At 36.7% G+C, this 11,433-nt stretch overlaps 1 protein-coding gene across 1 annotated transcript; it reads right to left on the bottom strand.

Moving 5' to 3' along the window:
• Positions 1–2,981: 2,981 nt before the first annotated feature.
• LOC129282589 (uncharacterized) lies at positions 2,982–10,963 on the bottom strand. The gene is made up of 2 exons (XM_054918470.2): positions 10,766–10,963; positions 2,982–6,748 (listed from the first exon to the last, which is right to left on the bottom strand). Exons 1-2 carry the CDS (start codon positions 10,792–10,794, stop codon positions 4,234–4,236), a joined length of 2,544 nt encoding a protein of 847 aa, XP_054774445.2. The 5' UTR covers positions 10,795–10,963; the 3' UTR covers positions 2,982–4,233.
• Positions 10,964–11,433: the final 470 nt, after the last annotated feature.

Below are 11,433 nucleotides of genomic sequence, written 5' to 3'. Positions count from 1 at the left end.
ACTTTGCTTAGTGTCCTTTGAAAACAAAGAGAAGCATACTGAATTGTCAAGAAAACAGTGAATGTATGAATATACACTGATTTCTAGAAAATATTTTGAACAAACATGTATTTTAGATGTTGATGTTGCTGGCTTTCCATAGTTGCAATTGATCGGATCAATCGTAACTATTTGTAAGACGGGGACTTACTTAATCTCTCACATTTGATAAGGCAAAGCAAAAATCATCCAACGGTAAATAACAAATATAAATCAGGCGTATCCGAATGCCCATGACCAGGGCCCAGTAACACAAAACCTAGTGACTGATTGTGAGGCTTGTTTTTACGATTGATCATACACGTTAATCAATGCAATCAATTATAGAAATAAGCCCCATGATCGATCGCTAAGCTTCGTGTTACATGCCCCTAATGAAATATAGTTTTATGACTTACAAACACATCAAAGCAAAATATTGCACAAAAGAAGATTGATTTAAATCAGAAATGGTTGACCCAATTTATCCTTGCTCGAATTTGCTCGAATCATTCCAAAACATTAATTTTCAAAGGATTTTACGGGCTAGAACATTAAACTTAAGATGTTTAAGTACATTTATATGGAAAACAAAATGAAATAACTTATCAAAATGGAATCCTACTCTGGCATTAACAGTCAGGTTGCTTCTATAGAAATATGAGCGAAACATAAAAACTAACGAAGACAGGTGGAAAAATCCATCAAAAAAGACAAAGAAATAAGAATTTGTCTTAATATGATATTTTCTGACATTATCACATATTTATATCGTGTTATATAACTTTTCCTCCTTTCATTTTTTTCATGTAAGGACTAAATATTTTTTTCTCATGAAAGCGTGTTTGAAATGATGTCTTTGATCAATCGTTGAATGCAAAAGCAATGTAATTTTAAATGGTATGATGAAATTTCAACTTGATCATGGGATTTCCGTTTGGGAGATTTGTCTCTTAAGAGACAGTAGCAGTTCTCGTCCACAACGTTCACAACACACTGGACATCAGCTCAAGTACACCCAGCCTTTTTGTAGGGTGAACTGCTACATGTACAGTATGTTCCCAAGAACCATCCGTATTTGGAATACTCTCCCAAACGCTGCTGTAACTTCGACCTCTATAGCTGGCTTCCGGGGAGCAACATTGCCTATCATTCAGCAAATGTTGCCTCCCCCTCCCCTTAAGATGTTGTAAGAGGGACACACACGCAACACCCGGACACTGCACCTAGCACACTGTATATAGTGCACCAAGAATACCACCACAGGATCACCACATCACATGAAGCACTGGCAGCACCTGACACAGCACAACCCTCTCCAGGACAGCGTGTACGCTTTTGGGGAGAGTACTTCTTCAAGGTTCAAGGTCGTAAGATTAAACCTTTAATAAAACATCCAATGTTATTCATTACTAGATTTTCCAAATCTCCATCAGTATGTTTTTTTAACTCTATTGCTATCAAGATCAACTTAAATTCAATGGGAGCCCCCCCCCCCCCCCCCCGCCCCTTTAATAGAGAATGACACCGTAGTCATTGTGGTCTTTTTTAGGATGAGAAGAAAAAAATCTTTTTTTTTTTTTTTTAAGAAATGGGAAAATGAAAAAGCGATATGTCATGACGATTTTAAAGCACTTCCCGATCTAGGACACGTAGGAAGCATGCGCATTTTAATAGCCTTGAATACGATTTGAGCCCCAATGACACCCATAAATTTCATCTTTTAAATAAAAAAAAACTCGTAATCTTTGCTATTTGAAACTCTTTGAGGCATGATTTTATGAACATCATCGTACAGTTAAATTCATTTATGAAATTTATAAAGAATCGCTATCAAGGGCTGAAGGTAAAAAAAAAAATCCGATACGGCATTCTCACACCAAAAGAGCGTGCACTGATGAAAAAAAAATAAATGAATTAACTATCCATATATAGGAATATAATTTATTGCCGTTATTTAATAATAAGGGAATTTCTGTTTGACGAGGAGAAGAAAAGAGAGGTGTTGGGTAGTAAGACCGTCTGTCTACATCGTACTTGGTGTCAAATGTGCTGTACCTTAAAGGGGAATCCAGCCTTGGCCATAAAATGTTGTGTTGGGAAGGAGAAAAATAAATTAAACAGAATGGTGAAAGTTTGAAAGAAATCGGACAAGCAATAAGAAAGTTATAGCTGCTTTAAAATTGAGATCCTTAATAGTATGTAGATTTCAAATTGGCAACTGGGTAAGTAAATTATGACAAGGGGCAAGGACAACTTTCCTATAAGCCAAGTACTTTATTATCAGGGATTTGTGGTTTTCTCCTAAGTACCCATTCCCCTGGGGCAGTAATCTAAATATAACCCAGGTAGTATATTGTTTTATGTCCTCATGAAAGAAAAATATAATTTGAAATAAAACTTTTGGGAAAAATTACATTTTAGCCATAATATGTATGGAGTACATAGAAGAGTAGTCCTTGCCTTACATCACTATGACATCCCATATGCGGCCAATTTGAAGTCTCCATGGGTATAGTGATTACCAATATTTACAACTTTTAAAAATTCATAAATTTCTTGTTGTTTGTCCAATATTGTTCAAACTTTCACCTATCAACTTGTCTGATTTTTCTCTTTCTTATAAAAACAAGTTTTTATTTGGGTTGGATTCCCCTTTAAAGTGATAATCAAAAACTGCAAAAAGAAAGAAAAAAAAAACACTCACTCCAGATCCAACGTTGATTTTAAAGGTCAAGTGTAGATACCTTAGATTCAGTCTATAAAATGCCTTAAACTAAAGGTTGTGGGAAAGGATTGGGTCGGAGTCCCATTAGACTTTTACCAAATACATATTATTCATTCATTCATTCATTTATTCATTCATTCATTCATTTATTTATCTGTTTATATATTTATTTATTTATCTATATATTTATTTTGTATTTATTTATTTATCTATTTATTATTTTATTTTTTTATTTAAATATTCATGTATTCAAATCATGTATTTATATATTCATTCATTTTAGTTAATTATATCAAATTTTGTTGACATTATAAACTTGCCTTGTATTACATACTAAATTAAAGAGAAAATATGGAAAAGGGTTCATTTACTATTTCTTTTTCCCCTCATATTTCTATTTATTTATCACTTCATATTTCCTTTCTCTTAACCGCTTAGAGGCAATTTGCAGTTTGCGGTATACAATATGATTATAGTATAATTATTATTTTAATGGGGATTCCCCAGATTGCGATAATCCGTGTACCTTACCAAGAATGTACAGTCCCTCAAAATATTTTATCTATTCCCCTAAATTGTGGATGTTGACGTTGAAAGTTGCAGCTCATCTGCTGGTGGGACTTAAATATAGCTGATTGACAGAACGAATCCAGTACGTTCAAATATGCAATAGATGTGTATACATGTATGTTGTGAGTCATGAATTCAATCAATGACAAATCCAATACACTTGTTATAACTCATCATGATAATTATGATAATAATACCAATAATAACCGTGACAGTAATACCGTGTTTATATGTTTATCCGGAGAATTAATGGTGCTTTCAAAATGCCAAGAGATTATTCCCCGCCTAAGTATGTAAAGAAACTTGGATGTTCATGAAGTAAAAATGAAAAAAAAATACAATTATCAAGATGAGGGTTGGATGTGATCTGAAGATTACTTGAAAAAATTGTTTTAAATCTTGATGGATGTCTCAGCGATAATTGTACATGTATTATTTTTATGATAGATGCATGAAATTTGAATCCGGGATTTCGAGGGGCGAATAAGACATTTGACATAAATGGTTGAAATTGTTTCATTTTCAAAGCTGATCGTATCGTTAAGTTCTATTTCATGTAACATTAACACCAACGAAACTAACTCAAAACCGACCGAAGATTTGTTTTGAAATAATAGGTGACATCGGTCTGAAGTCGAGTGCACCTCTGATCATGGAGCTATAGCTCCATGCTATGATTGTAGCGTTACAAATAACTTAATTAGGAAGGCCGGCAATATGCACATACACACACAAAATCCTGATGATTTTTAAAAACAACTGTTTTGAACCCAAGCACTCGACAATTGCAATGGGTAGATCAGCAACCAATTTCAAATTCACTATTTAATTGCAATTATGACTGATTTGGGAACTATGATTTTGATTGCAAGTCCCTTAGGTCATGCACACTATTATCAACACAATTTGAGCCTGGGTTACGCCTTGCTTTGGTTAAAGGCAGGACTGACAAAGACCACGTGTTTTGTGGTCATAGGAGATCTCTTGGCCATGAGACCTGAGGCTGTGCCGATGGTCCTCGATCTCCTAGAGCGCTTGTCCCGACTCTTGAGATGTCTTGATGGCAGTCGAGCCATCATCCTTTCCAAAGAACGACTAGAGATTGTTGTCATCTGACTCTCCAGACCATTAACGTCGGAAATCTCTAGCTGCTTGATAGAGGTCTTAAGATCTTTTCGGATCTTGTTGTTATTGCTGTCGTTGGTCTCTGTTCCACTGTCATGCTTGATTCCTTCTTTGTATTCAGAGTAATCACTTTTACCTTCAAGAAGTTCACTCTTAAGAGAAAACGTTTCTGCAGCGTCATTTTCACATTTGTCATTCCCAGGTTCTTCCTTTGGATGACCTTCGTCAGCGTTGCTGCCAGAATTACCACTGTCTTTGGAATCCTTGCAGATACTCTCTTTTGAACTGGCCTTTAGGCAACTCGTTTCCGCTTCGATTGTCACTATATTCACAGACTCGCCCTGAACGTTCTTTTTAGGCTCCGAAATTCCAGGTACCTTTGTCGGGACAGGAATTCTTTGACCTCCCTTTGGCTCTTTATCGAGTGTTTCTTCGCTTATCCTGTAAACCGTCGCTCCTTCCGCCATCTGTGCAAGGATCTCGGGTAAAGACACACTGGCAAGGGTTGCATCCACGGGCGTCGTTGGCGGTTGGTGGGGGACTGCGTACAAACGCGGTAGAACGTTGTCCGGTGTGACGTCATTGAGTGTTTGTTGCTCTAGGTACTGTCTTTGCAGTTCCGAAAGTGCTTCAATCTCGTCCGAGGTATTTGCTTTGGTCGGGATTCTTCCACCGGTTATACAAATGGCATTGTAGCCAAGGCGACTGTTCAACCTACGTGGTTTTGATTTGCGTTTCTGTTGGCCGGTGTGCGCAATATCCGACTGTAAAGTGATCTCTCTGGGTTCATTCGTCATCGGCCTCTCTACATCTCCATGGAATGATATTTGAGATGGCAACGATTTGGACGTGAACTGATTCGACGCGTACAGTCGTTCATTCTCTCGCTTGGAATTATACATCGGATATTGCATGCGTAGCTTATGGCGTTCCTGAACAAGGAAATCAGTCGGAAGGTACTCATCTAGCGATTGTCCAATATCTAGTGTAGGCACCCTGCTTGAAGACCTCGTATACAATCTCTCAAGCTCCGGAGGAAGTGGTTGACTGCAGACTTTCGCGCTATCTCCTGGTGTGATGACACCTGTCATGATTGGACGTTCCCTGCCTTTGTGTCCTATATGAGTGTTATCCCTTGAATTTAGTTGACTCCGGCCACCATCAATCTCGAGGCGCTTTGGCAAATGCTCCTCCTCCAACATCTCCTCAAGACTTCGAGTCCTTGGACGCTTCTCTCTAGCAGCCGAGGACCAATCCAGGCTTCGACTTTGAAACATGTCCTGCTTACTGTTCATCGTATCCGACCTCTGAAGCATGGACATGAGCGAAACCTTCCGAAGGTACTCACTGTAGGTCATCTTACCAGTACGGACCGAGGCAGCCCATCTTCCGAGAAGAATCTTTCTTGTCATCTCATCAGGTACATCCTTTGGGGTTGCAGCCTCCGATGTACAGGTGTGGGTCAAAGCCTGTTGACAACGCGGTCGCAGGTCCGGCAGGGTGATACATTGGTCATCGAAGCCGTCTTCAGAGTAGTCATCAAGAACTGGCACTCGAACCTGTAATATAGGTGTATTCTGTCTTAAGACTGCATCAATAGCATTCGAATCGATTCCTTGACCTTGACTTGTATTTGGAAACGCGAGACCTTTTTCCCTAGGGGAATTTATTGGATCGTTGAGTAGTTGCAGCTTTTGCGTAGATATTGCAGGATAGGACTTCCAGTCAGGCCCTATTCGACTTTCCTTTAGCCGTTGTCTAGACTTATTCGAAGCGTCCTGGATGATTTTCCAATTGTTGCCTGTCCGATCACGAATCTCCATAATGTGAGGAAGTCGGAGCTCTTCCGTTAGTTCAACCAGACCCGAATCTCCCAAAGGTTTACAGAACCTTGGGGACACCTGGACACTTCCGGTATCGCTTACATGCTTTTTAAGCTGGTGCTTCAGGTCTCTTGTTGCTTCCTTGATGATGTCCTCCGATGCCTTTGACGTTGCAACCGGTGGGAGCTTCACCTCAACATTCTGTCGCAAGGGACCAGGCTTCTTTGCGTTGGTCACCTTCAACTGACCGTTAGGACCAAACAAGCCGGGGTTGCTCTTGGCAAAGAGTTCCTTGGAGTCATAGCTCTTCCCTTTGCATGTACAGTGTTGCTTATGCAGTGCAGTGTTGACACTATTCGTGAAGAGCTGAAGGAATGCCCCCGTCTGCATATCATTGGGGTCTGGGAGGGGAGGATTATGGGTCCGTGAGTGATCCGGACGTTCTGCTATCTGCTTCCATTGTCGAGTAAGATCCTCTTGATAGCTGAAAGTCAAAAAAGGAGAGAAGATGTGACAAGGTTTTGCTTAATTACACCTTGCAAGCACTATCAATTACATTTACATAATATTTTGTCAGGTTATCAAATGGTTTTCTGTTATCACTCCAAAGGATTTAAATGATGATATTATGATAATGATGGTGATACAAATGATGATAATGATGATAATTATAGTAATGATAATAATGATAACAATCATGCCATGATGATGATGATGCTGATAATAATAATAATAATCATAATAACAATAATGATTATAATACTAATACTACTACTAATAATAATAATGATAATAACAATAAATGCAATAATGATGATAATAATAATAATAGTAATAATTCTAGGAGTCGAGGTGTCCTTTGAAACGATACAGAAGGCAAGCTTGCTTGGAACAGCTCATATCCTTCGGAAGGTCTTGAATTAGAAAGAGAAGTGAACAATGAGAAGAGGACCCATTTGATAGAATATAGAACAATAACCCTAGATTTCTGGAAGAAGTCCGGTTGCTGTTTAATATACCAACAGAACACCAAGTTGTGGACAAGGGAAATAATAGTAATAATGATAAAAATGATAATAACAATACTACTACTACTACTACTAATAATAATAATAATGATAATAATAACATTAGTTATAATAATAGCAATGATATTACTATACTACGACCGCAGCCGGGGTAATAATATGATACCAAGTATCAAACGCAGTAGAGTACTGTATATGCAATTATAGTTGTTGCGCTATACAAATGGAACATACTACTACTACTACTACTACTACTACTACTACTACTACTACTACTACTGCTGCTGCTGCTGCTGCTGCTGCTGCTACTTCTACTACTACTACTACTACTTCTACTACTACTACTACTAATAATGATAATAATACTTCTATTATTACTATACTACTACTACTACTACTAATGTTTTAATTGATATTCACATAAAACACGTATTCGCGAACACGGGTGCGCAAGACGCATGCAAATAATGGATCTTTGCTAGGCGACGAACAATATAATATTTTAGAAGCACAGATTGACGGATGATTGTCAAGGGTGGAACAAAAAGAACTATTTTTGTTTAAGATTTTATTCAAGATTGTCAAAAGTAACAAAAATAGATATTTTTTTATTTAAGATGACAATCTGACAAAGCATTCCTCTTCTGAAATCAATAGCGGTTATTGCTCGCAACCTCAGAGTTACATATCTCCGTTCTCACAGTCTAACAAAAAACATCAAAGTGAAATAGATATTTATTGTTATAGCAACGGCGATTGAGAACAAGTACAGTATCAAATAAATGGCGTACGAGTCAATGTTTCTAAAGAGATTTTGACTTTTTCAATACAAGAAGTGAATTTTGTGATAGATTTTGACATGACATTCAGAAAATAATAGGGCCTATCATATTTCACCCTTTTCCTTTCCTTTTCTTTAATTTACCCCTTTTTTTCTTGGTCGTGATTTTTCTTCGCCCCCCCCCCCCCCATCTCCAGGCCAGCGCTTTTAGTCTATGTTTGCTTAGTTATATTTACGCATACTTCTGTGTATGATATAAATACTGTTTTCATATCAATTTTTTGGCTTTTGTTATCAGCATGACTTTATACAAAAGTGTAATTTTGAAGAAAATAAATGTTAACTTAAAATGAAATGAAATGGAATGAAATGAAATGAAAATGAAACTTAATAACAGGGCATTTCAGAAAAAAAAGATGGAGATAGAGCCAGATTCCATCCATGTAAGCGAAGTCTTTGTGCGAATTTTATTCTCCATTTTGTCATAATGGTATGTTTCAAATATTTCACCCTTTTCCTTTCCTTTGCTTTCATTTACCCCTTTTTTTCTTGGTCGTAATTTTTCTTCGCCCCCCCCCCCATCTCCAGGCCAGCGCTTTTAGTCTATGTTTGCTTAGTTATATTTACGCATACTTCTGTGTATGATATAAATACTGTTTTCATATCAATTTTTTTGGCTTTTTTATCAGCATGACTTTATACAAAAGTGTAATTTTAAAGAAAATAAATGTTTACTTAAAATGAAATGGAATGAAATGAAATGAAAATGAAACTTAATAACAGGGCATTTCAGAAAAAAAGATGGAGATAGAGCCAGATTCCATCCATGTATGCGAAGTCTTTGTGCGAATTTTATTCTCCATTTTGTCATGATGGTGTGTTTCAAATTTCTTAAAACGCGTTTTACTCTTCCTCTAGCTGCACTTTAACACGTTTCATTATGCATGCTATGAATTTTCAGTTTTGCCCATGTCATATCGAAAACCATTTTATTTCTGTATTATTTCATAAGCATCTTATTTATTAATGTTTAAAACGGCTTACACGAAATATAATAATACATACAATTCTCAATTCGATTTTTATTCCCAAGTCAATAAATATAAGAACTCATGATTATAACTGAAAACAAAAGTTTCAATCGTAAATAAACACAAAGGAGTTTAAATAAATTGAAATGAATTTCAAAAATCAACGAATAACGACAGGAAAATACTTTTAGAATACAAAATCCCTAAAAAGAATGGTAAACTTTTGCACATTTCCGTTGATATGTTTGAGTTTTGATTAATAAAATTTTCGTCTACTTAATCTTAAATGCCATGTAAATAATTTGGTCTGCATCGTTGTATCTTTCTTGATTTCTTTATAAATATATTTGTTATTTATGCTGTCATATCTTAGATAAATACTCAATCATAAAATGTATACCCTCATTCTTTTTATACGAATCATTTTCACAAGTTGAATTGCACAGTAAGCATGTTTAGTGAGCATCGTCAAATTATTCAACATACAAATCGTCAGACACTCAACTGTTTAAGTCCCAACTGCATTTATTTAAAAGAAAAACACTCCGATAAGATAAATAGCTATCAACTGACTATGTACACATTGTAGTTATGGTTATTATCATGATTATTATGTAACCATAATGTAAGGAGATAGATTATTTATCATCAATTTATGCAATGAATCCGCCTGAGTTTACGGACGACAAGACAGACTGTGAATATTGTTTTCATTTTCAAATAAAAATTATTTCCCTTGAAATTTACATTTCTTTTAATTAAAAAAGATGGAGTATTTTGGTGAAATACCCAGTGCTCGAGATAATTACACAGAATGGACTATCAATTACAATGCAAGCAGAAATTGACCTTATTGAAGCTACTCAAATATATTCGACGCTTATCTAAACTTAGTGGATGAGCAAGCAGATAATAGTCGTTCTAAAATTACAAATAACATTTGAGTTTCATAATTGATGTTTGTTTTCCCTTCTAAAAACTCGCGATTAGGTGTGAAAAACAAAAGAAATTCGGATGCAATTCTGCTTTTTTATTTCCTTTGTGAACCTAGACACTTTAGTTTCATTAAAGTATATATAAAGTAATTAATTTTTCATTGTTTTTGTTGTATTGCTATATTTAGCTTTATAACATGAACTAGTCATTTTCTTCCGTAGTGTGTTTTACGACAACCCGACCATCGAATTTTTAGTTCAAAAAGTTGTGTCTTGTTCTTCAAGCATGGCATTATGATTGGTTCCGTTTGACAAACCAAGCCTAAAATTTAGTTGAAGTTATAATTCTACCGTGCATGGCATAGCATGACGGACATTAATCTCCGAGTAATTAAAGAAAAAATGACAATGAGAATTCATAAGGTTAAATGATAATAATGAAGTTGATAAAGAGTATAGCTTCCAAAGTATTGAAGTGGTAAAAAAAAGAACTCCTACAACGTTACTCTACTCGCAGATTTATTTATGTTATATCACTCCTGTTTCTATTTTTTCACTTGATTTTTGTATTCTTTCCATGTTTTCTGTGTTAAGATGTTCCATGGACTGGCCTGCCAGAGTCTACCGGGATTCAACCCTACACCCGCTTACTCGATCAACCGGCGCCCCGCACATCAGCATTCGATAATAAAGATATTACCCCCTTCGCATACAATTAATCTTTACCTTCCTTCCATCGGACTTCTCGTTGCCATGGTAATTCACTAATATCCTCTCATCTTACAAGTGAAGCTCTAATTGCATATCCGATGAAGTTGGATTTTACACACATTCCTAATTGAAGAATACAGACATATATTCCTTCCGTAGCAACCGGCGAATTAGACTTCTGATATCAAAGGCCGTACTTTTATTTGTTATATCGACTGTTCGATGCACCACGCGGGGGTCGATAGTTTCTCCTATTGCCCGATGTTGTTTCCTCCCCTGCCCCATTCTCCAATCATTATCAATATTTAATGAGGAACTAGTTCCTGACTGGAGGGGTAACAAAAGCAGGATTGATCGGATTGTGAGGGGGTAAGAAAACTCTCCACGGTGGATAAGCATGAGAGGGGGGGTAGGGGTGCAACGCGCCGGTGTATGGTATTGAGCGAGGGGGCTGTAGGGGTGAAAGGTTATAGGAAGGGGTGGTATAGTCTTTCCCCATGAGCATGGATGTTGTTGCCATGGTGATGCTAATAGTGTATTGCAGACCGCGGAAAAAAGAAACGTGATGGAATGGGCGGGTGTGTTGTTGCGTGATTGGGATAAAATGTGAGGATTTATTTCTTAAAGAATAAATACAAAATTTAATTCCCAAACGCCCCTTATAGAGGGTTAAATGACTAACC

The sequence above is a fragment of the Lytechinus pictus genome, unplaced genomic scaffold (genome assembly GCF_037042905.1).
Source record: "Lytechinus pictus isolate F3 Inbred unplaced genomic scaffold, Lp3.0 scaffold_20, whole genome shotgun sequence".
Lineage (NCBI taxonomy): Eukaryota > Metazoa > Echinodermata > Echinoidea > Temnopleuroida > Toxopneustidae > Lytechinus > Lytechinus pictus.
Note: the sequence above shows the minus strand (reverse complement) of the source record. Positions and strands in the feature narration are given on the sequence as shown.